This window comes from Arachis hypogaea, chromosome 20 (genome assembly GCF_003086295.3).
Source record: "Arachis hypogaea cultivar Tifrunner chromosome 20, arahy.Tifrunner.gnm2.J5K5, whole genome shotgun sequence".
NCBI lineage: Eukaryota > Viridiplantae > Streptophyta > Magnoliopsida > Fabales > Fabaceae > Arachis > Arachis hypogaea.
In genome coordinates this window covers 5,260,742-5,287,133 of record NC_092055.1, presented here as the reverse complement: position 1 = coordinate 5,287,133, position 26,392 = coordinate 5,260,742, and the positions used below count along the sequence as shown (strand labels likewise).

General features: G+C 34.8%; 5 protein-coding genes, 1 long non-coding RNA gene and 1 other non-coding gene across 9 annotated transcripts; 3 read left to right on the top strand and 4 right to left on the bottom strand.

The window, feature by feature from the left end:
* Positions 1–1,124: 1,124 nt before the first annotated feature.
* LOC112784205 (uncharacterized) lies at positions 1,125–3,544 on the bottom strand. The gene is made up of 6 exons (XM_025827334.3): positions 3,057–3,544; positions 2,532–2,711; positions 2,356–2,437; positions 2,064–2,171; positions 1,804–1,962; positions 1,125–1,553 (listed from the first exon to the last, which is right to left on the bottom strand). The coding sequence occupies exons 1-6, from the start codon at positions 3,306–3,308 to the stop codon at positions 1,357–1,359; spliced, it is 978 nt and encodes a 325-aa protein (XP_025683119.1). The 5' UTR covers positions 3,309–3,544; the 3' UTR covers positions 1,125–1,356.
* A 432-nt stretch (positions 3,545–3,976) lies between these two features.
* On the bottom strand, positions 3,977–6,014 carry LOC112784204 (uncharacterized). Of its 2 annotated transcripts, none has more exons than XM_025827333.2 (6): positions 5,616–6,014; positions 5,324–5,503; positions 5,102–5,183; positions 4,904–5,011; positions 4,662–4,820; positions 3,977–4,385 (listed from the first exon to the last, which is right to left on the bottom strand). In XM_025827333.2, exons 1-6 carry the CDS (start codon positions 5,994–5,996, stop codon positions 4,183–4,185), a joined length of 1,113 nt encoding a protein of 370 aa, XP_025683118.1. In that variant the 5' UTR covers positions 5,997–6,014; the 3' UTR covers positions 3,977–4,182. The 2 variants fall into 2 exon arrangements, with proteins under 2 accessions (XP_025683118.1, XP_025683116.1); XM_025827331.2 differs by having other exon boundaries at positions 3,977–4,412; positions 5,616–6,011.
* Positions 6,015–10,098: 4,084 nt separating this feature from the next.
* On the bottom strand, positions 10,099–10,184 carry LOC112788382 (small nucleolar RNA R38). The gene has a single exon (XR_003195748.1). It is a non-coding gene; the product is annotated as a small nucleolar RNA R38 (small nucleolar RNA).
* Positions 10,185–10,399: 215 nt separating this feature from the next.
* Positions 10,400–11,106, bottom strand: LOC112784203 (large ribosomal subunit protein uL24z). The gene has a single exon (XM_025827329.3). It carries the CDS (start codon positions 10,990–10,992, stop codon positions 10,552–10,554), a length of 441 nt encoding a protein of 146 aa, XP_025683114.1. The 5' UTR covers positions 10,993–11,106; the 3' UTR covers positions 10,400–10,551.
* Positions 11,107–13,864: 2,758 nt separating this feature from the next.
* Positions 13,865–18,863, top strand: LOC112782997 (lysine histidine transporter-like 8). 2 transcript variants are annotated; one of them, XM_025825713.3, is made up of 7 exons: positions 13,865–14,310; positions 15,028–15,121; positions 15,835–16,239; positions 16,872–17,005; positions 17,198–17,625; positions 17,720–17,851; positions 17,967–18,863. In XM_025825713.3, the coding sequence occupies exons 3-7, from the start codon at positions 15,857–15,859 to the stop codon at positions 18,450–18,452; spliced, it is 1,563 nt and encodes a 520-aa protein (XP_025681498.1). In that variant the 5' UTR covers positions 13,865–14,310; positions 15,028–15,121; positions 15,835–15,856; the 3' UTR covers positions 18,453–18,863. The 2 variants fall into 2 exon arrangements, with proteins under 2 accessions (XP_025681498.1, XP_072086013.1); XM_072229912.1 differs by lacking the exon at positions 15,028–15,121 and having other exon boundaries at positions 13,913–14,310.
* Positions 18,864–19,121: 258 nt separating this feature from the next.
* On the top strand, positions 19,122–20,523 carry LOC140182683 (uncharacterized). The gene is made up of 2 exons (XR_011878713.1): positions 19,122–20,123; positions 20,218–20,523. It is a non-coding gene; the product is annotated as an uncharacterized lncRNA (long non-coding RNA).
* Positions 20,524–21,351: 828 nt separating this feature from the next.
* LOC140182911 (uncharacterized) lies at positions 21,352–25,985 on the top strand. Its single transcript, XM_072230882.1, has 10 exons — positions 21,352–21,390; positions 21,481–21,503; positions 22,016–22,410; positions 22,552–22,668; positions 23,011–23,464; positions 23,573–23,639; positions 24,356–24,498; positions 24,608–24,798; positions 24,883–25,443; positions 25,654–25,985. The coding sequence occupies exons 1-10, from the start codon at positions 21,352–21,354 to the stop codon at positions 25,983–25,985; spliced, it is 2,322 nt and encodes a 773-aa protein (XP_072086983.1).
* The last annotated feature ends 407 nt before the right edge of the window (positions 25,986–26,392 follow it).

Sequence of the window (26,392 nt, the reverse complement as noted above, 5' to 3'; positions counted from 1 at the left end):
AAAATCTTCAAAAAAACCCACATTTATTTTTCTATGCAAAACATCCCACTCCGAATTACTTAAAAGACTTAGTAAGCATCCCATATGTCGACTAAAATCAATTATTAAAATTAGTTATTAGTGTAAAATATATATTAGAATATAAATATATTATATACATTAAAAATTCAATCACACATATATTTATACATAAATATATTAGTAACTAATTTTAGTAACACAAATAACAATTTTGATGACTTAGCAGAATTTATACATAAGATATATGGAATTTTCAATTTCAAAACTAAATTCAACTCCAACCACCTGATTAAGGATACTATATAAAAAATAAATAGGTAATGGGCAGGGAAAACTGAAAAGTCCGAACTACTCCATTAACAGTCTTATTAGCAGGGTTTAGGGCTTAAAATATTAAACAAATAAATTTGTTGAATTTAAAATCAAGAGAATAATTATGAATATACATTAACACCGATTCAGTTTAGGGTTTAGGTAGTGTTTGTTTTGAGATATTGGGATGGAACCTGAAAAATTAGAACTCAGCATCATTTTTGTTGACCCAAAAATTGATATTAGAATTTTAGTCTCTGTCTCCAAAATTTCAATATTTCAGTACCTCTAAAAAGTGGGAACACAGGAGACGAAAATTTTTTGGGATTAAAACTGAAACTTTAATAACATTTTATACCTAAAATATTTCCATTTCAATTAATTAATTCCAACTTTACCCTTTGTGCAAATTAAATTAGCGCTTCATTCTTATTTCAGTCTCTATCTCCCATTTTATACTAAACATAATACTGAGACATATTTCAGTTTTTGTCTCTCAGTCTAGTCTCCGTCTCTGTCTCTCAATCTCTTCTCTTCTAAACGCTACCTTAAAGTATAAAGATCAAAGATTTGGATCTTCTAAAGTTTGAATTTTACTTTAGAGAGTAAAGTGTGATCTTCTACCCTTGAATAATTTCTCTTTCATATTTATTCTTGGTTTCACCTATAAAATAAATAATGAGAGATCACACTTTACTCTTTAAAGTAAAATTCAAACTTTAGAGAATTCAAATCCAAAGATCAAATAGCATAACCTTGTACATATAACCACATTAGAAAGAGTAGCTCCGTGTCTCAAAGACTTCAACTTGGATATTGGCTTGAGTCTTACAATGAAACATTCATTTTCTTGGTGCCTTTTGCCAACCCCTAATACACAACTAAGAACATGGTTTCCCTTTATTCACAGCTTTATAGGTTCTTGAGTTCATAATCATACATATAACATAAAGATCAACCAAAGTCAAATGATCCATGCCATGTTGTCATGCACATTGATTCAGTAGTACAGTACAAAGAAGTTCATGGAACAAGCAATATCTTTCCAATGTGCTGGCTGCTTTCCATGAGGCGGTGTGCCTCCGCTGCCTCAGAGAGAGGGAAGTGTTTGTAGACCACAGGCTTTACCTTTCCTTCTGCAATTGCAGGCCAAACATTCTTCTCCACTTCACTAACAATCACAGCTTTATTTTCAATGCTTCTATTTCGCAAGCCGGCCCCTGCATTCAATTCAACAAAACTCTGGTTATTGGTTGTTTACTTGTACAAAAACATCTCAAATTTTCGAAAATTCAATCTGGACTTTGGAAGAAAGCACAATAATTTGGAAACGCAGAGGAAGCATGATAACAAAAACAGATAACAGAGAGTGTGTGAAAGATGTGTTAAGCTATTTTCTATTTTCAACATCTTCCAACATGCAAGCAAAAGCATCCACAAGGAAAGGGTATAGTCCGAAATTTGCAACACCTTGTACAGTAAGACGCTTAGCAAATAAAGTGCGCAGATCTGTTTGTGTTGAAGTGCCTCCTTGAAAGCCAATGATGAAAAGCCTTCCATCAAAATTTAAGCTATCGAGATTTCTTTGATAGTAGGATGCTCCCATACAATCAAGAATAACATCCACACCTGCCACCAAAACTTCATTACATCAACGCACACACTACACAGATTATTTAACACTCAGAAATGCTGGGAAATACATCATGCTTCCTATTGATAATTAATACCTTGACCACCAGTTTCTTCCTTTACCCTTGCAACAAAGTCCTCCGTTTTGTAATTGATGCATACATCAGCTCCAATATCCTTGCAAAAAGCTAGTTTCTCCTCACTACCTGCTAAGCAAAATCTAGAATAAGATTTGGAGAACATTGCTAGGAATTCCAATCAATAAGATGGGGTAATAGAGCTTGAAAAGAAATCAATGCAACTGGAAAATATAAAAGACAACTTATTTCGGCATCTAAATTTATGCAACTTGACTATGGTTCAGTCACATGAAAGCACTACTTAATCAACCTGCAGTGACAAATACTCTTGCTCCTCGGTATTTAGCTATCTGAATTGCAAATGTGCCAATTCCACTGGAACCTCCATGAATCTGAGAATCAATACAAGAGACATTTAAAAACTGACACAATACTCATACTTTCAGAACATGGATTATCCTCCATGAATTATCAGTTGTCTCTTACCAAGAAAGTTTCTCCTTTCGACAATCGACTCATCATAAAAACAGTTGACCACACAGTGCATGACACTTCAGGAAAACTAGCAGCATCCTTTAGAGAAATCCCAGGAGGAACCGGAAGAACTTGTCCAGCTGGTACGGCAACTTTCTCAGCATATCCTCCTCCGGCAAGAAGAGCACAAACCTATGAACCACATCTCACATGTTGAGGTAATTTTCCTTCATAAATCATTGTACAGCACACTGGCAGATGCTAAAAGAGAACCTCATCCAGTGATTATAATTTCCACAAATGCATCATCCATGAGAGAGCAAAAACACAAGTAATGTTCTTCAACCGAATTCAATTCAAAGTTTCTTCCCAAAAAGAAAACAAAGATAAAGAAGCAAAAATCCAATCAATAATGAGCCTCGATCTTCTAGGCACATACACACAAAGCTTAAAAATTTGAAGACACCCAAAATTAAAGATGGGCCTTTTATCACAAACCCATTTCTCAAACCACCAAAAAGAATAAAATTTGATCACCTGGTCGCCGACTTTCCACCTGGAAACGTTTTTGCCGATGGATTCGATGGTTCCGGAACACTCAAGTCCAGGGTAAGGGCTGGCACCTTTGGGTGGAGGGTAGGAACCCTTCCTCTGTAGGGTATCAGCTCTGTTAAGTGCAGTGGCTTCAACTCTAATTAGAACTTCATCGTCTCCGATATGAGGGTCCTCCACTTCTTGGAGCTGCAGCACTTCAGGGCCACCGGGAGTGGTTATCACTACAGCCTTCATTTCTTTGTTCCACTCACAGCAATCAAAGTCAGTAGAAATTTCTTGAGGACACGGCTCTCCTCTTTCCTAGTGTAATCAGTAATCACACTACTCCAACACTCGATTAATCATTAACGTTTAAATACAAAATATACGTATAAATACATAACAACTTATTTAAGATTAATATATATCATTAAAAGCAGGCAAATAATTAAATAAATTAATTGCCAAAGCTCAAATGGCATAATCTCCCCATACTCAATTAAGAGATTGCAGGTTCGAATCTCCTATCTTTGGTAAAAAAAAAATTAAATAAATTAATTGTCCTATCGGAATCTAGGTTCTATATCAGGAGTATGTGGGAGTACGTGTTTTGCTCTCCTAACGGACTTATCCAATAAAATCAAATAACTACGTGCCAATTCAAATAACTGCCTGTACTCACTCCTGACATGAAAGAGGTACGTTATTCACTCTGAATATCATTTTTATTACTCACATTCAATTATCACATGATTAGACCCACTAAGTAACTACCTGTATCCACTCCTCACATGAAAAAAGTACGTTATTCACTCTGAATATCATTTTTATTACTCACATTCTTACTGACTTGAGTGTTAGAGTATCTTTGTGGACTGGTGACATTGATATATGTTCTTTATCTCTAATAAAAAAGAGAGAAAAAAAAAAGCCTTATCATATAAATAATGAATAGTGATTAATTATTCAGAAAAATAAATGGCTACTAATAAATCCATAACCAGCATGAAAACAAGATTACAATTTACAAGAAGTTTTGTCCAACACGATTAAAAGCCAACTCCATCAAGCACTGCATATCATTATGTTACAATGAAATATTCAACAAAGTCATGGATTTAAGGACTTTTCAACATTGTGGGCGAAGCAATATCTTGCCAATATGGATGCTACTCTCCATGAGTTTATGAGCTGCTGCGGCTTCTGATAATGGAAAATATTTATAGACAACAGGCTTCACCTTCCCAGCAGCAACTGCAGGCCACACATTCTTCTCCACCTCTCTTATTATCTCTGCCTTCTTCTCTGCACTTCTAAATCTCAACCGAGCAGCTACATCCAAATTCATCATATCAAGGGCTTACAAAGAAACACATTCAACATTCCATACAACAAAAGATGGGATGGAACTCTTTAGTACATAGATAATGGAGTCACTACAAAAATCAAGTTGATGATCTCTTCTCTAATATAATGCTAATAATCAATGATAAATCATATGGAAAGTTACAAAAGAATCAATAGAATGTTGATCAGTATAGCACGCACTATAGTGAAAAATTCTCTTCGCTAAGATAATGTCAATAATGAATGAAAAATTTGTCATACCATGAATTGTGAGGCGCCTTGTGAGCATACCATTCAGATTTACTTCTCCTATAGCTCCACCCATTATGCTAATGAGGAAAAGCCTTCCATCAATGTTTAAGCTGTCCAAGTTTCGCTGAAGGTACGATCCTCCAATATGATCCAGAATGACATCAACACCTGCAGTAATATAGGTAGAGGCAACTGATATAGAAGCTTCAGTTATTGCACAAGTCAATTTCAGAAGGTGGAAAATGATATACCTTTCCCTCCTGTTTCTTCTTTCACTCTAGCAACAAAGTCTTCTGTCTTATAATTGATGACAACATCAGCTCCCAGATCCTTACAGGCAGCTAGCTTTTCATCACTTCCTGAAATTCAATACTAAAAATGAACAAATGCATGGAAACTGAATATACCTACCATAAATCTAGTCAAGAATCAAAGTATGGGACTATGACCTGCTGTAGCGAAGACTCTTGCTCCTTGGCATTTTGCAATTTGAATTGCAAATGTGCCAATTCCACTAGCACCCCCATGAACCTGTTCATTAGGCAATGACTATCATCTAAGAGTAACATTATACAACGATGTCAAACTTTGAACAAAATATGATCTAGTTAGTTATTCACGAAGCATTTAAAAAGTTATGCATAAATAATCAAGCAGAGTGAGTTATTTACCAAGAAAGTTTCAGCAGCAGAGAGTTTACTTGTCATAAAAACAGTTGACCAAACAGTGCATGCCACCTCAGGAAGACTAGCAGCATCCTCAAGAGAGACACCAGGTGGAATAGGTAGAACTTGTGAAGCTGTAACAGCAACCTTCTCAGCATAGCCTCCACCGTCGAGAAGAGCACACACCTTCAGACAATGAATTCGCCAAAAACATAAAAATTTGATATACATCAAATTGAAGACAAACCCATAAATTCTCTATAGACAACATTTTGAAGTTGACGAAAATAGTGGGTACCTTGTCACCAATTTTCCAGCGGGTGACGTTATTCCCAACCGCTAAAATGGTGCCAGAGCATTCGTGACCTAGATAAGGGGTTTTACCACTTGGAAGCTCATACAAGCCTTTCCTTTGAAAAGTGTCAGCACGGTTCAAAGCTGAGGCGGCGACCTTTATGAGCACCTCGCCGTCGTTGATGAGAGGATCGTCAACATCGTGCAGCTGAAGCACTTCTGGGTCGCCGGGGGTGGTTATCACCACGGCCTTCATGGCTTCCACCGCAACACAACCAAGACTACGATGATGGGGAGTGGTCAAAATGGAGACTTTGCTATGAAAATGTGAGTGCAGATAAATAGCTGCGTGGCACGGTATTGAGTGTACACGAGTATGAGTCATAACTGTTGGAACTTGCAAGTTGCAACTCATAAGTCATAACAATTTGATTGTTAACTCTAGATTCGATCGAGATAAGCCTCAATGTAGTCCCTGAAGTTGCACTCAGTCTCATAGTAGTCCTGAACTTAAAAGTTCCCCATACTTATCCCTGAAGTTGCACTCTGGGACTCAAACTTGTCCTTCCGGCACATTCTGTCCACCTGGCGCTACCGAAAAGCTGAGTTGGCATCTTTCGTGACACGTGGGCATTACAATGGCAAGCTGATGTGGCAGAGTAAACTGTTACGAATCAATTTGGTCCTTCAATTCAAGTTAAAACCCTAATTCCCAATTTTAAAGCCCACGGTGCTCACTTTCTTCTCTTCTCTTTTGTTCTCTGTTCTTGTCTTCTCCATCTTTAAAGTCCGACGGTTATGGCAAACACGAGCAACGCATATGGGAGTATTCAGTTTCAATTTTTTGACTTCAGTCATATTCTTTTGACAAGTAGAAAATGTTGTCACCAGATATTTTTTGAGCACTTAGTATTTAATGTGTTTGTTCATCTGTGTTCTGGTCGTTGAGACATCCACTAGTTCTTGAAAGAAAACACAATAATCATGCTATAATTGTTTCTGGCATTGTTTATACTTGGTAGAATCTTGGGGAAGCAAAATGAATGCTCTGAAGGAACATTCTATATGAACAGAAAAATGAATATCAAGATATTTACAAATGTACAAAAGTGAAAAGAAGGAGCATTATTCACAGTCACAACAATGTGGAACAAGAATGTACTATTTACAATGTTGACAGAATCCTAAACAAGAATCTGAGACTTGGCGGCATCGCAAGAGCATTTAGCCCTGCCACTCTTGCTCAGTGCACAAGCACATGTCTCAAGAATCTCAAGGTCCTCTTCCCAGCACAACATGGCTGCTGTCACAGGATTCTTTAAGAACATCTTAGATGCAAGGAAGCCGGCTAATGTCCATGTCTGATAAAGCCGGGCCTGTTTCCCGATGAACTTAGTGCGAGTGTCATAGTATTCCGGCCATGAATCAACTGGAAGCCTTTTCTCAGCCAAAGCAACTGCATCCTCAGCAAGTTCAGTTCTCCCCATTTTGATGCATGCAAGTGTAAACTGAATGACAAAAATGAATCACATATTAAACCAAAGAGGAAAGGGTAAATAATTATGAAACGACACCATTAAACTTCCATGGTCATAATATTCCCATAAAGAAAAATTTACCTGCCAAAGAAGTGTTTTCTTCAAAGAGCAAGTAGAAATCCCTCTGTAATGGAACCCACCCCATAATTTTAATCTTTTCTAATGGTTGATTGTCTGAGAAGCAATGATGGATTACATTGAGAGTGGTGTTGACATTGTGCAAATCCAAACTATCCCTCACTAAACTTTCACATATCCTTGCTTTCATCTCTGAAAATGGTAACTGATGCTTTGCTTGGAATTCTCATTGGAAACTTGAACACTTTTGTCAAGAATGAGATTGCAGCACTTTCTGGTGTTGACTCACAGATCCAAGAGCTGCCTGATAATCTCGAAGCAATCCATGCATTGTTCCAAGATTCTACAGAGGAGCAATTCAAAAGCCATGCCATAAAGGACTGGCTGAAAAAGCTTTCCGATGCCATGCACGTGTTGGAAGATATCTTGGAAGATTGTTCAATGAAATCCAACCGACTTCAAAGTGAAGGGTGGTTAGCCCGCTTCCAACCCAAGACTATTTTGTTTCGTCATGCTATCAGCAAGAGGATGAAAGACATGGTCAAGAGGTTCCAGCGTATTGATGATGATAGGAGAAGGTTTCAGCTGCCTTTGGGAGTCAGACAGAGGCAACAAGAAGATGATGATCTGAGGCTAACTGGTTCTCACCAGATGTATGGAAGATTTTCATTTGAAGCCATCATCACGGCAATGCTTTTGTTTTTGTGCTCTCTATCCTGAAGATTTTCGAATCTCAAAGGAACAGCTAATTCATCTTTGGATGGCCAATGGACTATTTAAATCCAAAGGGCATTTGGAGGTTGAAGATGTTGGTAACCAGCAATGAGAGGAGCTGCTCCAAAGATCATTTTTTCAAGAAGTATCGATTGACAAGTATGGAAACACCACCTTCAAAGTTATGGTGAGTCTGCAAGCTTGACCAATTTGTCAAGAAGGGTCCACCATGTAAGTTACTCTGGCTTGCCCGAGTTAAATCAGAATACCTTGAAGAATATTGAGTCCTTGAGGACTTTTATTGATCTTGATCCAGCAATTAGCAATCCCCTCATTAGATATCCAGCATTGGTTTTGCGTAAAGTGCAGTTATGTAATTCTCTCCGAGCACTGCGTACAAGATCTTCTGAACTCTCAGTACTGAAAAGTTTAACACATTTGAGGTACTTGAATATTTACAATAGTTACATTACAAAGTTGCCAAAATGTGTTTCTAGGCTGCAGAAATTGCTAATTCTAAAGCTGGAACAATGCATTTTTCTTACTTCTCTGTCCAAACACATGTTGAAGTTGAAGGATCTCAGGCATCTCTTAATTGAAGGATGTTGGGCATTAGTAGAAATGCCTCCAAAAATGGGGGAGTTGAAACAACTAAAAACACCGAATATTTTTATTGTGGATTCAAAAGCCAAACATGGCTTAGCAGAGTTACATGATTTACAGCTTGGTGGAAGACTACACATTAAAGGTCTTGAGAATGTCCAGAGCGAACATGATGCTAGAGAGGCTAATTTGATGAGTAAGAAGGAGCTGAGTAAGATGGAGAAGACAAGAACAGAGAACAGAAGAGAAGAGAAGAGAGTGAGCACTGTGGGCTTCGAAATTGGGAATTAGGGTTTTAACTTGAATTGAGGGACCAAATTGATTCGGGACAGTTTACTCTGCCACATCAGCTAGCCGTTGTAATGCCCATGTGTCACGAAGGATGCCAACTCAGCTTTTCGATAGCGCCAAGTGGACAGAATGTGCCGGAAAGACAAGTCTGAGTCCCGGAGTGCAACTTCAGGGAGTGAATATGGGGAACTTTTAAGTTCAGAGACTTTTAAGTTCAGGGACTACTATGATGCTCGAGTGCAACTTCAGGGACTACATTGAGACTTATCTCGATTCGATCACTTCTTACTTCTATTACCGTAATAATCGTTAAAGAAAATGCTGAACTGTTGTCGGCTGAGTTAACACTGATCAAATAAGAAATAAAATAACAACTCCACTTTCAAGTAGCTACTTGGCTTTCTGTTCTTGTTTGTTTACTCCATATAACTTAGGTACTAACTAAAAAAAGGGCTATATCATTGGCTAAAGCAAATTAAGTTCAACAATAGTTAAAAGCCTAAGCCTTGGTATATATGACATGCAAAGCAATAATTTTCATTTCTTTAATTTTATGGACAAATTGCCAGCTTTTGTTTTTCAAAACAAATTTTTAATAACAATAGTCAGGCGATCGAGCTAGTTTTTATTTCTTCATAACCATCAACAATGAACAACCCTTCAATTTTTATTTCTTCCTACCCATGAACCATGAATAACCTCCTGGCCGAAGGACGATGTCTCGTCAAGTTTATATTGCATAACCTTTGAATGCAAATCATCAAATACCCCCTACAATTTCGGAACATATATCTCGCTCAAGGACAGAATTTTCGAGTAAAAATGCATAATGTAACCATTAATCAATGCCTAAAATTAATATGCCAATTCACCAATCATTCACTATATATATAACTAAAAATAACAAAATTTTATTTCTATATTAAAACCAGTTCTCAAAATCAATTACTATATATTTATACAAATATATGTATAATTTAATTTATTTTTAATGTATATTTTGTATCTGTATTCTACAAGATTGACTGATTTCGATATCCTAATTTGGCGTAAACAATGCATGGTGATATATAACACATGGTATAGGATGGAAAACGGATTAGAGTAGAACTCCTATCCAAATGAAGAGTTAAGAACAAACTCTCGCTTCTCAATAAGCATCTAATCATATCCTTAGAAAGACCAAAGAGGACCATTGATAAACTTCCTAACCATAGTCTGACAAAGGGAACCATCATTAACAAACAAATTTGGAAGTAAACAATGCATGTCAGAATACAAAATTTCAGCACCCTATATTATATCAGCCAGGGATAACTGTAAAATGGGTAATCTCATCACTCATAGCACTGTTTAATCAGAAATAGCATGCAGGACTTGTTACACTATCAAATCTACGATTATGGCGAACCCACGTTGCAAATACAACAGCAACAATGTCGTTCCCAAAAACTAATCAAGCAAACAAAACGAGAGCACCATACTTATTTCCACATTATATATGCCATAATCAGAACACAGCAAAGCAGAAACTAGGGTAGTAATAACTATAAGCTCAGCAGCATTGTGATAAGATTTTGATTTAAAATTAAATGCATAACAAAATTAACCCGATTGAACAATTCAGATCCAAAAATTACAAAACCTAATTTTGTTTCCTTCTATCAGTAATATAACTTCAAACAAAAAGAGAGAGATAGTGAGAAAGAGACTAAATTAATCGACGGTCTGCATGATATCTTCTGGAGCGAACTTGGTGCCCTTCTCCTTATCGGCGGCGGCACGTCCCTTAGCCTTACGGTCAAGGAGAGACTTGCGGTCCTTGTCGAGGCGAAGCTTGGTGATAACAACCTTGGAAGGGTGGATTCCGACGTTGACGGTGGAGCCGTTAACCTTCTCTCGAGTGATGCGCTCAATGTGGATCACCCATTTGCGGCGGTAAACCTGAGTGACCTTGCCCTCACGGCCCTTGTAGGTGCCACGAACAACCTGAACCTCGTCTTCCTTGCGGACCGGCATGGAGCGCACGTTGTACTTGGCGCGGAGGTCGGTGGAGAGGGGTGCGCTCATGAGCACGCGCCGCACGCTCGACGGGGCCGTGAAGTGAGCCTTGCGGCTCTTGCGGCGGCTGCTCGATACTCTTGGGTTGAACTTCATCTTCGCTGTTCTTCTCTCTCTCTCTGTCTCTCTCTCAAATTCTAGGGTTTCTTTTCTCTCTCTTTCTCCAATTTATTCACCTGTTGTTAGGGTTTCCATATTTGTTGTAGTGGGCGTGGCGCTCACGGTTCTTCACTTTGGGCTTCCAATCTATTCTATCGATCTAAATGGGCCTTGATATAAGCCCATGACTAAGAAAGCCCACATTGTCATCTTACAACCTATTGTCTTTGGACTTCGTAACATGTTAACTTGATATGCTATATAGGCCCAATTCGTTGTTCTATCGGCCCATTCACGTTTCTTATCATTGCAAACCAAAAACAAAAAGTTTCTTAATTTTTGAAGTAAAAAAAAAACTTAAATTATTTTACCAGGTTATACAATCACAAATATCTTTTTTGGCATGCGATTAATAAAAATAGTAATTATTTTTATGATATAATATTATATAATTAAATGCACATATAAAATTATTTTACATTCATAGTGTATTAAAATTAAATTCCTATTATTTATTATATATAATGAACATTTGAATAAGTTTGATGTAAAAATTTTAATTTTCTAAAATGTCCTTAGTTACACATAAAATTTTTTGTTATTTTTAAAGCATATTTCCATTAATTTTTTAATATAGAAAATATTCAATAGAAGTTGTACGTTTTTGTTTGTTGTTTTGCCTCGAATAGAAAAAAGAGAATTATAGCCATGTCCAAGCTAAAAAACCACAAACCCCTACAAATTTCATTTTAATAGCCCCTAGTTGTCTTAGTAACCTTTCAACGTTAGTACTACTCCTTTTGTTCTAAATTAATTGTCTGTTTTAGTTTTAATTTTAAGAAGTAATTAATTAAATTTTATTTATTATATCATTTACTATTAAATAGAAAGAAAAAAATTCAAAAGACTAAAAAAGTAATAAAAAGATAAAAAAATATTTAAAATATTTTTATATTTCTATTCAATTATGTATACTTTTAATAATAATTTTAGTAACTATATATAATTAAAACTAAATAATTAATTTAAAACGAACGGAATAATAATTAATTAATAATGTTTCCTCCCTTTCCCATAGCTTCCTTTTCTTACCAGACTAGTAGTAGCAAATGGTGAATGGCTTAAATGAGAATTATGAAAACAAGAACACAATGATGTTGTGAGTTTCATGCTTAAAAAGGAAAAGAACTGAAATGATTTAGCAGTAACTAGTAAGACAATTTGTTTTTGTGGTGTATGATGGTTGGGTCAACAGCAGAGAGTAGCAGGCAAGCACGTGGTTGGTAATTTCCGACAAAATTCTTAATCTTCCCACCTTTAATTTACTGTCACTTTTCCAATGTTTAGTCTCAAGTTTCAACTTCACTTTATTAATTACTGCGACTTGTATCAGATACAATGATTTTTAATACTCCTAAGTAGGAGTATATCACTTTATCGAAATTTACAATTAAACTCTTCTTATTTTTTCTATGTATGTATGTGCTTTGTATTATTACTGTATGAAAGTATTTGAGTGAGAGTGAAGAGTGGAATTGAGACTTGAAAGGTACTATACACTCTACTTATTGCTACGCTCCACTTCACCTGAAATCATTCTTGTTCATCATTCATCATTCAAGAGTAATCATTACACATTCCACACTAAAGCATCTTTTCTTCCTCTATACACCAATTTTAGAGTAATACTATAAATTTAAAGAATTATGATAGATTTATAGATTATGCAAGAAAAAAAATACAAATTAGTCCCTAAAAAATTATAATTTAAAATTTATAAACTTTTAAAAGTTACATCATTTTGTATACACGTTCTCTTTTGGTTGTATTTATTTTTGAGAACAGGATAAGATAAGACACTAAAAACAAAATATAAAATTTAGTGTTCTTATATTCTATTTAGTAATAAAGTAGAACAAATTATAAAAATATAATTTATTTTTTTTTTATTAAAAAATTTGAGAAGAAAAATATAATAATAAAAAATATAATTATAAAAAATTAACAAGAATAATAAAAAAAATAAAAAATAAGTTGTGTCACTTGTTAATGTCTTTGTGTCTTTCTTATCATATAGACACAAAAAACATTAATTCAGTGTCTCTAAACACAAAGTTTTTTTTCATGTCTCATCTGCCAAACACAATTTTATGTGTCTGTGTTCTTGTCTCTCATCTCCGTAAACAAACCAGCTTGTTGTCAGTTTTCATACGATCATTAAGGTAGAGTTTATTTTGAGATATTGAGATAGAGACTGACTGAGACTCAGTATCATATTTGTTGGTCTGTTACTAAAATTTCTATCTCTGTTTTCAAAATTTCAATATTTCAATACCTCTAAAAAATAGGGACACAGGGGACTAAAATTTTTAGAGATCAAGACTGAAACTTTAATAACATTTTATACCTAAAATACTCTTATTTTAATTAATTAATTTCAATTTTACCCTTTGTGCAAATTAAATTAGAGTTTCATTCTTGTTCTAATTCATGTATTTTTTGTACCAAATAGAATACTGAGATTTATTTCAATCCCTGTCTCTTAGTTTCAATCTTTTTGTCTCTGTCTCTCTACCAAACGCTACCTTATAGATTTATAAATACAATTCTATAAATTTTTAAAATTTACTTATTATTTTTTAAAAAAAAATTATAATTCTCTAGGAAAGTTTTTTTAAAAAACTTACACTTGCAGAGCTTTTCTTAGATTTATAAGCATGTTGTTTTATTTTATTTAATACTTTGTTTAGTTGGATGAAGCAAGTATTAATTAAGCATGGTGAAAATCAAAATGATTAGGAGTGGGGCACTTGCACTCGATTGATTAACAAAGTCACCTCAAATGTCAAAGTCAGACATGAATGGCGTTGATTGATGAACGGCGATTGATTAACAAAGTCACCTCTGTCTCTGCAACACATTCATTCATTCAACTCTTCAAACACATTTTCTTCCTTTTCATTATTCTTATTATTCTCATCAAAGAAAGAAAAAGTGATAAATAAGTAACAAAGCAAAGCATCATGGTTTCTCGTACCAACATCATTTTAAATAACCACACTTGGAGACTCACAATACCAAGTTCCCAAATAAAATATATATAAATAAATAAATAAATAAGAGCTTTAAAATTAGTAGCTAGCTAGTAGCTACTCCAATAACTGTTACTACTTTGGTCTGCTCAGTGCAGTGAATGAAGCAGCAGCAGCATAAGAAGAAGAAGAAGGCTGCATTCATGAGATTCGATTCTCTTTGAAGACTGAACTTGTAGCACTACTCATACCCTTATACTTGGTGGCCTGCCCATATATCAAGGTACTAACTTTCATAATATTGATTACATTGCTTCTTTCTTTAAGCTTCCTCCTGCATTATTACATTCACTACCTTGCTTTTGCTCTCACTCAAATGTTCTTCTTTCTGATTTTGGAGCCATACACTCGCAGACTATAGACTCTGGTTAAGTGGTTAGCATTATTTTATATAATTATATGTTTTATTTTAAGTCTTTTAGTCTATGTAGTAAGGTTTTGCTGTTGTTTGTTAACATTTGTAAACAGTGTTTATGCCCCTAGTGCATTTTGTACCCTCATGTGATTTTTTGATTGATAAATCACTGCAAAAATCCAAGCTTGTCCTTGTTCAAGCAAGATTTAATGAAACAAGAGTTGTCTCATCTTCCAACCTAGCTAGTCTACATAATAGTCATCATAAATTATGCGAGTGTATATGAGAAAGAGGCTGTATAATTAAGTATTTTTTGGAATGGCTTTTTGTGTATCTCAAAGGGTCTATTTTAGATTTTGGATATCTACTTAGAGAACTTGACAGTTCACTTCAGATGAGTCCAATTTGATCTGTCTCCAGTATTCTCAAATCTTTCACAAAGTATATTCCAAGTTTGTAGGCTTGTTAATCTTCAAATGCTTAAATTTCTGACTTGTGTGCTCCAAACTATGAAACTTAAGTTATCTCAGCTGTTATGTGATATGGTGATGATTTGTTTTTTTATGTTTACTTGTTCTGTTTCAGGACATTTGAGCTTTTCCCTTTGACTAATTTTTTTGGGGAAGCTGTTGTTGAAAAATCTCATTGCCAATATTTCCAGCTAGTTTGTATTGATCTTGTAAGTATGCATTCCCTTTTGAAGTGAAGTTTATGTGGTTAACTAAGTGAAGTTTGAATGTTGTTGTTTATGTGGATTAATTTACAATCTACTAGAAGATGATAGATATGATTGGTGCACCTTTTGGAGTAGATGTTGTCTGTATTTGAAATCTTCTAATTAGCAAAAAGTAGCACGCTTCACTATTCCTTTTTGACCTGTTAAAAAAGAATGATTAAGCTGATTGTAATGCTGTCTCCAACTTTTATTTTAAACTTAGACAAAACATTTTTAAATAAATTTTGAATATCATCATTGATTAATCTGGTTTAAGCATTTTCCAGATTGTTATAACTATGGAATACCAAACCAACTGTTTATCAAAGACTAGTTTTATATCACTGTCATCAATCATCAATTTCAAGATGCCATTTCTGTTTCATGCCTGAGTCAATTGAACACTTAACACTGATACTGTAGTTCTGTATATTGTGTTAATGTCTGTGTCACTGTCAACTTCATTTATTGCAATCACAACCGTTACAAAAGTTTAATCAACACATGACTGTAACCAAGTATTTACATTTTTGTCTATGAGGTTTAACTAGGAAGTTAGTAGTACAATTGTAAGACATCAAATTCATAATTCATGCATGTAAGAAACAAAAATGCCTAATGGAGTTCTATACTGTCACTTATGATGCTGTTCCTAAAATTTGTTTTTCTATGGTTAGATAATTTAGTTTGACTCATTCAATGGACGAGAGACCGGAGACAGAACTGATATCCATACCGGCGACACCAAGGGTGTCAACGCCGGAGATACTGACGCCGTCCGGGCAGAGGTCACCAAGACCAGCTTCAAAGGAAGCAAAATCATCAAATGCATGGACACCAACCTCCTTCATATCACCAAGGTTTCTGAGTCCAATAGGGACCCCAATGAAGAGAGTGCTCATAAACATGAAGGGCTACTTGGAGGAGGTTGGCCATCTCACTAAGCTCAATCCTCAAGATGCTTGGCTTCCCATCACTGAATCTCGCAATGGAAATGCTCACTATGCTGCATTCCACAACCTCAATGCTGGTGTTGGTTTCCAGGCCCTTGTTTTGCCTGTTGCTTTTGCTTATCTTGGCTGGTATGTGTTGTTACCTTACATTTTTGTGTAACATTATATTCCTGATCATAATATCTGACCCCTTCTTGTTAAGTGTGTCCAAAATCAGCTAAATGCAAAATTGCAGCACTCATCTGTAGCTGAAGTTCATTCAATTATTTTCAATGTGAATTGTTATCTCATGCATTTCTTTGTAATTGCACAAGCATGTGAAGTCTCTATATTTTCAAACTTTACTTTCACTTTTAGAAATAAAAAACTTGTCAGCTTGTAGTGTCCCTTACTAGGTTCTAGGGACCACTTGCAAAATGTCCATATTCATTCACTCTTGGGTGATTTAGTGGGGGGGCCTTGTGTTGGTCATTTTAGCATTTCCTTTTGGTACTTGCTACATAGAAAGGTAAAGAAACAATAAAAACAAAACAGACCATCATGCTTACATCCTTTCCTCATAATTTGATTAATTTCTAATACTGTTCCAGAAGCACTTTCTACATCTATACCTGTAAAAAATGATAGATAAAAAGAAAGGGAGGGAGTATAACATAGAATAATGCAGATTTAGTCCGAATTAAGCTGATTAGAATATAAAATGTCATTATGAAAGATATCTTAGAATAGTTTGATCCAAAAACATTGATTTTTTTTTTCAGGAGTTGGGGAATCCTTTCTTTAACCATAGCATATTGTTGGCAACTGTACACTTTATGGCTTTTGGTTCAGCTGCATGAAGCTGTTCCTGGGAAAAGGTACAACAGATATGTGGAGCTTGCTCAAGCAGCATTTGGTGAGTTTAATTTATTATATCACATTGTTATGTAAAGTTGCATAATTAACAATGCAAGAATGCTTTACATATAATTGATCCTCAAAAACCATGTTGGGTACTCAAACCAATTTAATTGAAGATTCATACACATGTAACAGTCCTAAAACTAGCATTGCATGATTTGAAAAGGTTTCAACCTTGCTTTTTCAGGGGAAAGATTAGGGGTGTGGCTTGCTCTCTTCCCAACTGTTTATTTATCAGCAGGAACTGCAACTGCATTGATCCTTATAGGAGGGGAAACCATGAAACTCTTCTTCCAAATAGTTTGTGGTCCAACGTGTACCTCAAATCCTTTAACCACAGTGGAGTGGTACCTGGTTTTCACTTCTCTATCCATTGTCCTGTCTCAGCTTCCAAACCTCAATTCAATTGCAGGGCTCTCACTCATAGGTGCTGTGACAGCAATCACTTACTCCACCATGGTTTGGGTTCTATCTGTGAGCCAACAAAGGCCACCCTCCATCTCTTATGAACCTTTGTCATCGCCATCATCTTCTGCATCTTTGTTTCTTGCCTTGAATGCTCTTGGAATCGTAGCATTTTCTTTCAGAGGCCACAATTTGGCACTAGAGATTCAGGTACTAATAATGCCTTGCCATAAACTTTGTCTAATTAAACTTTTGATTTTTCTCTCTTTAGTTAATGAAAATATGAGCTTATCTTCTCTTTCAGGCTACAATGCCTTCGACTTTTAAGCACCCGGCTCGTGTGCCAATGTGGAAAGGTGCCAAGGTTGCTTATTTCTTCATTGCATTGTGCCTCTTTCCTATTGCTATTGGAGGATTCTGGGCCTATGGAAACCAAGTAAGTGAACTGAGATGTAAAAATGTCCATAGAAGACATATCCATTTCCATGAGGAAATTCATGATTGCTATCATGCAGCATCCTTAAAACTTTTCTGCTGTTTTCATATTACAGATGCCTTCTGGAGGGATTCTCACTGCTTTATATGGATTTCACAGTCATGACATATCAAGAGGACTTCTAGCATTGACATTCCTCCTTGTTGTGTTCAACTGTTTAAGCAGTTTCCAGATATACTCAATGCCTGCTTTTGACAGTTTTGAAGCTGGTTACACAAGCAGGACTAACCGGCCATGCTCGATATGGGTGAGGTCAGGTTTTCGAGTATTCTATGGATTTGTGTCATTCTTCATAGGAGTGGCACTTCCCTTCCTCTCAAGCCTTGCCGGTTTGTTAGGAGGACTAACTCTTCCGGTGACTTTTGCATATCCTTGCTTCATGTGGGTTCTCATAAAGCAGCCAACAAAGTACAGCTTCAACTGGTACTTCAACTGGATTCTTGGTTGGTTAGGTGTTGGTTTCAGCTTGGCCTTTTCCATTGGAGGTATTTGGAGCATGGTCAATGATGGTCTCAAGTTGAAATTCTTCAAGCCCAGTTGAATCATTAATAAGTCTAGAGTGAGTATAAAAAAACATGATCATTTCTCCTTTCCTAAGTGGTAGAAGTAATCAGTGCTTCCTGCCACTAAGTATCTATAGACTATAGTGGAAGATCTTGTTGTATTCTGAGAGATGAAGTAGAACTATGTGGAAAAGGAAATGTCTTTAATAAAGGGTAGTAGATCCTTGTGTGCCTAAAGTTGAGACAAAAGCTAAACTTTGCTGATTGCTGAAGAAGTTACCAACACAAAATACCTAGGAGTTCACTATTCCTCTTGTTCTATTCAGGATATGTTATGTTGTGCTTGTGTTCATATTTGTAGAGAACTGAACCACTGGTCACTGTTGAAGGTGAAAACTGTTTGTGCTGATGGTTTTTCAATTTCGTTAATCAAAGCAGTTTTGATTAAATATTATTCTGTGTGGCTACAAATACTCAAAAAATGCATGCATGATTCTCTGACTAACTCCCTCAAAAATGTTTGGATATATTCAATTATTCATGATCCTCATCCTATCCTATAACATTCCATGAAAACAAGGTTATACTCATAGTGAAATTCCTACGTGGCGTTTCTCATATTACTCTGGCTTTGTCCGCCGCAACAATTCAGTGATATTTTAAATTTTGAATTCAAAATAAATATGGAGAAAAAAATCATTCTCATTGTTTACGTTTTCTCTCTATTAGCTGTCTCCTCTTTTTTCTCTTCGTACTCTTCTTTGATCTTTTTTCTTCTTCTTCATCTTTAGTTCCTCCTCTTTTTTTACTTCATCTTCTCCGTTCACTTCAGTTCCTCTTCTTATTCTTCTTATTGTTCTAATCTAAGTTGAAAGTGGATATTATAGAATTTGTGAGATAGCGGATGTGGAGGATTTGACGCTGTTCGTGATGGCTCCAAGTTTCCGGGGATTTGTCGCTGTTGAGGCAACCTAATCCGGGGTGGTTGATTTACGGCCGTGGTTGCGGTAGTTGCTATTTTGGTGGTGGATGATGGTATGGTGTTGGTGGTGGTCGCAGTGGTCGCAGCCAGTGCAAGGGATGTTGTCTTCGTCGCTGATTAATTGACGTGCTAAACTTTTTTTTACATTTTACATTTCTATTATGGTGATAAAAACTCAAGTCGACTTCACGTCAAGTTGATAAAGATGATTTGACCGATTTGACTAAATTTTTATCTAATGGCTTTTAGTTATCAACTTCACATGAAGTCGACTGTACTTGAGTTTCCACCCTCAAATTCATGCCTTTTAATTGATTAATTGACTTGCTAAATTTTTTTTACACTTTACATTATTAAATTTTCGTTTCTTTACTACTTTTTCCTTCCTCCGTCATAAAATGTAATATTTTCCTATTTTCATTTCAATTTATTGTTATAAAAATTTCTTCAACCACACTGTTAATCACTTGCACATATATTTATATATTACCAATTATCAATTATAATTTATCAATCTTAGAGAAATATATACTTACCTTATTTTCTTACTATTCATTCGTAGTTTTAAATTAGTTGTAACAATTTTTTTTTTAAGCAATTCAATCTTGAATGGACTCCATCGATTACCAAATTAGCCCAAAGTTAGCTAGGCTAAGAAGAAGATTAATCATGAAGCAGAAAATTAGAGAGAGGAATCAAAGAAGTTTCGAGACTGGACTAAGTACTGGTTAGTTTGACAACTACAAAGTATTTCAATATATTGATTTTAAAATTTGCTATGTATTCATGTGTTATTGAATATTGTTAAAAAAATAATTCAGCCATCGTCCAATATCCATTTCTCCCTCTCAAAAGACCAGCAACATCTCTAAGGAAATATTCTTCAAACTCAACCGAAGAAAATGTTATGGATTCTTCTACTACCGAGTCTCATGTCTTTATTGATAAAGTATATGATGGGCCACGTGAGAAAAACAAATCAACGAGTATATCCAAAAAAATATTGCATAGCAGCAATGATTTATGTCAGCCACTATCAAATAATTCGATTGGTATGTAAATATTTAATTAAAGTACTGTTAATTTTCTATCTTCTTAATAATAAATATAATTGTTTTGGAACAAAACACTGTGTTAATTTTTATGTCCACAAGAATCAATTGGCCATTAACTAATATTTATGTTATCAACGAATTGTTCTTCGCATTTCTCCATTCAGTCTAGAATCAAAACAATTGGGAAAGAAAACTCATATCATCAAATGAATTGTATGGTGATCAACCTTCCTCGAGTTGTTATATAACGAAGTTTTCTCCAAATATCACAAATAGTGGCAGATTGGATTCATCTTAATGGTAAGTATGTTATTATTATTAAATTAATCTATAATAAAATTATTATTTTATATACTTAATTATTATGATGTTTAGCTCAAATTTTTTTTATAAACAACTCAAATTAGACGTTTAAGATTAATTTTTTTGAGTTTTAACGTTATACGGCAGTCTTTGTATCTAATTATTATTAAGCTATTTTTTAATGGAAATATTAGTTTAGATACTTAATTATTATAATGTTTAGTTAAAATTTTTTTATGAAGACGTCAAATTATTAGTTTAAGAATTTCTTTTATTACCAATTCAGTTAATCATCAATGTGATTCAGAAATTCTAGAAGATAATCAAGATCACGAAGGTATGATTTTATTTATGTGTAATAAATATTAATATGCGGTATTTATTTAATATTAAATCCAATTCTGCATAAATGCCTTCCAGTTATAGATGGATTTGACGACATTGTATTAGACAATGACATCATTGATCGTGATAATTCATATAACAATGAAGGTATTATTATATCACTTATTACAACAACAAAAATTTTATACATAAAATTTATCTGTATGGTTTTGTTTAATTTATATAAAAAATAATTTTCAAACGTAGAGCACAATGTATGTGGTACATCATTTACTCCTTCAGTTGAAGAAGGTAACTCATGTAATTTTTTTTCATTTAATTTATGAAATTACATTATTAATATTTTATTATTACACAATCTTAAAATTGATACATATGCAGATACTTGGGATACTGGTGATCCGGTTTATAATTGTGTTTATTGTAAAGCAGTAATGTGAGAAGGTGAGAGACTCTCAAAAAGTGTGAGAAACAAAATTGAAAAGTTTAGATTATGTTGCATGGACGGAAAGGTTGAGCTCCCAAATCTTAAAGAAGTTCCTATTTGTCTCAAAGAGTTGCATTGTAATGATAATGAAAAAGGAAAATATTTTCGGAGACACATACGTAAGTTTAATTCAATGTTTGCTTTCACGTCGATGGCTGGAAAAATTAATCGCAACATCAATAATGGCTCAGCTCACCTACATTTTGAATCAGCGGTCAAAATTACCATTCAATCGGTAGTTTACTTTCAGTTGAAAGTAATAGGCCCAAATTTGCCTAGCTTTATATTTATGATACAGAGAATGAAATCGAAAATCGAATATCTTTTGCGAGGTATATAATACTCTGCATTTTTTTTACGTTGATGAAATATTATTTCTCAATTCTTTTAAAAATAAGATTTAATTTATTTTCATTAACTTTATACCAGTTCCGTTGATTCATCAAACGCTATTGAAAGACAAATTGTCCATGACCTAAAGAAAATGTTGGATAACCACAATGAACTGGCGATGAGTTTTCATTATGCTAGAGAAAGGTTCAAGAATGAGAATAGTCCGGATATTAAGATGAAGCTTATTCGTAATAGGGTTAAGGATGGAAGACTATACAATTTACCAACTGCTTCAGAGGTTTCTATTCTAATTGTTGGAGATATTGATGAATCTATTTTAGACAGAGATATAATCATCGAAATCACTTCCAAGAAATTACAAAGGATTGACGTTCTTCACCCATTGTACTTGCCCCTTCAGTATCCCTTATTATTCCCGTATGAAGAAGACGGTTTTAGACCAGGAATTGAAACTTCTGTACGCCATGCAAGTACTTCACATAAGAGAAAGAATATAAGCATGAGAGAGTTCTTCTCATATCGAATTCAGATGAGATTTGAAGATTCTCCCATTTTATTTTATTCTAGAAGATTATTTTAGCAATTCTTAGTGGATGCTTACACTATGACAGAGTCTGAACATCTTAGCTTCATACGAAACAACCAGCCTAAATTGAGAGTTGATAAGTACAGCTCTCTACATGAATCATTGGTTAGAGGCGAAGCAAATGCTGTGGCTACTGGTCAACGTATAATCCAAGTAGTTTCACCGATGGTCCAAGATATATGTTTAATAATTGTAAAGATGCTTTTGAAATTTGCAAATATGCAGAATACCCAAGTTATTTTATCACAATAACATGCAATCCTGAATGAGATGAGATTAAACGTCTATTAAAGGACACAGGTCTTAAAGTTGAAGATCGACCTGACATAGTGTCTAGGATCTTTCACATAAAGTTGAATGAGTTTATTATGGACTTTAAGCATGGGAGATTCTTTGGCAAGATATCTGCATGTGAGTAATACATTATTCTTTATTTAACTAGATTTCATCTAATATCTTTAACGCATTGTCTAATTTTTTGCAGATGTATGTACTGTAGAATTTCAGAAACGCGGCTTACCACATGCTCATATTCTGCTGTTCATGGATCCCAAACACACACCTAAATCTCCAAATGACATTGACAACATGATCTGTGCTGCGATACCAGATAAGTTACGTAGACCTAAGCTCTATGCAGCCGTGGAGAAGTTCATCGTTCATGGACCATGTGGTCGTCATAATAAGAACAGTCCTTGCATGATCAATGGTCGTTGCTCTAAATTCTACCCAAAACAATTTCGAAGAACGACTATCATTGATGAAGCTGGGTTCCCAAAGTATAAAAGGCTTGACAATGGGCACACAATTTTAAAAAAGAACACAGTTCTTGACAATTCTTTCATTGTACCCTACAATCCATCACTGCTGTTAAAGTATGGTTGTCACATTAATGTCGAGCATACATGTCAGACATCTGCAATAAAATATCTATTCAAGTATGTTCACAAAGGCAACGATAGGGTCACAACTGCTTTTTATCAATCAACAGGTGATGGTGAATGCAAACAAGTTGTTGATGAGATACGTAATTATTATGACTGTAGGTACATATCTGCCTGTGAGGCTGCTTGGAGGGCATTTGGGTATGACATACAACAAAAAGAGTCTTCGGTAATTAGACTACCTTTTCATTTACCCAATGAACATCCAGTTGTTTTTAGAGATCATGAAAATATCATTGATGTCATAGAAATGGGTGGATGGCAAGCTCACTAAGTTGTTAGCATGGATACTCGCTAATCAGTTGTTTCCTTTTGGCCGATCTCTTACATACAGCCAATTCCCTAAGAAATTTGTATGGAAAGAGGACATATCAATGTGGATGCCAAGGAAGCAAGGGTTTTCAATTGGTAGGTTGACTCATGTGCCGCGTGGAAATAGAGAAGACTATTATACCTCAGACTTCTTTTGAACATTCAGAAAGGGTGCATGAGTTTCATCCATCTTCGAACGGTAGATGTTGTTGTGTATTCAACATTCAAGGAAGCATGTTATGCTTTAGGTTTGTTGAAAGATGATAAAGAATTTATTGACGCTATGTTGGAAGCAAGCACGTGGGCTTCTGCAAGATACATTCAAGATCTATTTGTTGTTCTTTTACTATCAAACAACATCTCGAGTCCTATAAAGGTTTGGGAACAGTTTTATCATGTATTATCTGAAGACATCCTTTATTCTCATAGAAAGGCTATGCATTGCAAAGGTTGTATATTTAATTATATTCTATTATTATGTATATACATAACACCACACTAACAATAGTTGTTGTATGTACTGCAGAGTTACAACTTTCTGAAGAGCAAATTCTTAATCTAACTCTTTTCAAGATTGAGGGAAACTTACAAGCTAATGGTAGATCGCTTAAGGAGTATGATCAGATGCCTCTCCCAACTATCGATGCTCTAGATGGCATAGATGATCCTCTAATAATGGATGAGATGAACTTCGATTTATCCTTGCTTAAGGAGGAGTTGGAGAATAATTTACCCACCATGAGTTTGGAGTAGGGTGAAGCATTTGATAAGGTCCTTAGTGCTGTAAATGATGATGTTGGAGGTTTTTTTTTTTTTGGTATATAGATATGGTGGTACTGGAAAGACGTACCTCTACAAGACACTATCAGCTGCTATACGGAGTAGAGGTGAAATTGTTCTAAATGTGGCATCTTGTGGGATTGCATCCTTATTACTCTCCAATGGTCGTACAACTCATTCAAAATTTAAGATATCACTTGATCTAAATGAAGACTCTGTGTGTTGTATCAAGAAACGTACTTCGTTAGCCAAGTTGGTATGTAAAGTGAAGCTTATTATATGAGATGAAGCACCAATGTTAAATAAACTATGTTATGAAGCATTGGACAAATGCTTGCGGGATATTCTGAGGTATGAGAAATGTTATAATCCAGATATGCCTTTTGGTGGCAAGGTTGTTTTGTTAGGCGGTGATTTTAGACAGATTCTTTCAGTCATACCGATGGACTCACATCAAGACATTGTGCAGTCTTCAATAAATTCATCATATCTCTGGAAATTCTGCATAGTTTTAAAGCTAACAACCAACATGCGGCTTACTGTTGGAGCTAACCATACTCAATTAAGACAGATTTCACAATTTGCTGAGTGGCTATTGACTATTGGTGATGGTTTGGCAGGTGATTCTACTGATGGAGAAAGCGAAGTTAACATACCTGAAGACATCCTTATTCATAACAATGAAGATGGTTTCAATTCTTTGGTTAATTTTGTGTATCTAAATTTGTTGCTAAATTTAAACAATGGGTCGTACTTTAAAGACAGAATAATACTTGCCCCTACACTTGATATTGTCAACGATGTTAACAAGCACATAATGAAATCTTTAATTAGAGAGGAGAAGACCTACCTTAGCTCTGATTCATTGTGCATAGAGGAAGGTAACATGAAATCTGAATTAGATACAATCACTTCAAATGTTCTCAATTCTATAAATTGTTCAGGCTTGCCTCCTCACGTGTTGACTCTTAAAAGAGGTGTACCAGTAATGTTACTACAAAACATTGATCAATCAAATGGGCTATGCAATGGCACAAAATTATAGGTATGCAGGTTAGGTAATCATGTTATTGAATGTATCACATTAACAGGAGATAAAGCAGGTCAAGTGGTTTTAATACCACAGATGAACATGATACCCAACAATGCTACTATTCCTTTTAGGTTTCAAAGGAAGCAATTTCCATTAGTTGTTTCATTTTCTATGACTATTAACAAGTCTCAGGGTCAAACTTTAACAACTGTGGGATTGTACTTGCCGAAATTTGTTTTTACCGACGGTCAACTATATGTTGCTCTATCAAGGATAAAATCAAAATCTGATTTAAAGGTATTAATTAAGAATAATTCATCCAAGACAAAAGATAATACCATCAATATTGTTTATAGAAAAATACTTAAAAACCTCAATGACCGTATATAATTCCAAAATTTTGTTGTCAATGTATAATAATCACAACTTTTCAGTCGTCTATCAAGTTATTATTTTATACATGATTATAAAGTTAGCCTTCGTAAACCTTTTTGTTAACATGTTCATTATATTATTACAATTACAATATATTTTGCTTATTATTTAATAGAAGCACTTTTATCATAAGATATCTACAATTTAATTATAACTTTATTTTTTATTAAAATTATCATACCCGTGTATCGCACGGACACTTCACTAGTTATCTATAATATTATAGTTCAAGGAATTAACATCCACAAACTAGGAATACGAAAACCAAACTGATAAATCATTATTATTAATATCACTTTATTTCTTATCCAAGTTTAATTTGATACCTATTCTTGCAAGTTTCATACTCTTTTCTTTCTTTT

What these genes read in the sequence shown, in the direction of transcription:
- LOC112784205 (XM_025827334.3), bottom strand. Translation starts at nt 3,308, where the DNA reads ATGAAGGCTGTAGTGATAACCACTCCCGGTGGCCCTGAAGTGCTGCAG. An exon ending in GGTGGAAAGTCGGCGACCAG is followed by an intron (nt 2,712 to 3,056) that starts GTGATCAAATTT and finishes TGTGGTTCATAG; the next exon opens with GTTTGTGCTCTTCTTGCCGG. An exon ending in CGAAAGGAGAAACTTTCTTG is followed by an intron (nt 2,438 to 2,531) that starts GTAAGAGACAAC and finishes ATTGATTCTCAG; the next exon opens with ATTCATGGAGGTTCCAGTGG.
- LOC112784204 (XM_025827331.2), bottom strand. Translation starts at nt 5,996, where the DNA reads ATGACTCATACTCGTGTACACTCAATACCGTGCCACGCAGCTATTTAT. An exon ending in GCTGGAAAATTGGTGACAAG is followed by an intron (nt 5,504 to 5,615) that starts GTACCCACTATT and finishes CATTGTCTGAAG; the next exon opens with GTGTGTGCTCTTCTCGACGG. An exon ending in CTGCTGCTGAAACTTTCTTG is followed by an intron (nt 5,184 to 5,323) that starts GTAAATAACTCA and finishes CCTAATGAACAG; the next exon opens with GTTCATGGGGGTGCTAGTGG.
- LOC112784203 (XM_025827329.3), bottom strand. Translation starts at nt 10,992, where the DNA reads ATGAAGTTCAACCCAAGAGTATCGAGCAGCCGCCGCAAGAGCCGCAAG.
- LOC112782997 (XM_025825713.3), top strand. Translation starts at nt 15,857, where the DNA reads ATGGACGAGAGACCGGAGACAGAACTGATATCCATACCGGCGACACCA. An exon ending in GCTTTTGCTTATCTTGGCTG is followed by an intron (nt 16,240 to 16,871) that starts GTATGTGTTGTT and finishes TTTTTTTTTCAG; the next exon opens with GAGTTGGGGAATCCTTTCTT. An exon ending in ATTTGGCACTAGAGATTCAG is followed by an intron (nt 17,626 to 17,719) that starts GTACTAATAATG and finishes CTTCTCTTTCAG; the next exon opens with GCTACAATGCCTTCGACTTT.
- LOC140182911 (XM_072230882.1), top strand. Translation starts at nt 21,352, where the DNA reads ATGTATGTGGTACATCATTTACTCCTTCAGTTGAAGAAG. An exon ending in TGCTGTGGCTACTGGTCAAC is followed by an intron (nt 22,669 to 23,010) that starts GTATAATCCAAG and finishes AATTTTTTGCAG; the next exon opens with ATGTATGTACTGTAGAATTT. An exon ending in GCAATAAAATATCTATTCAA is followed by an intron (nt 23,465 to 23,572) that starts GTATGTTCACAA and finishes TTATGACTGTAG; the next exon opens with GTACATATCTGCCTGTGAGG.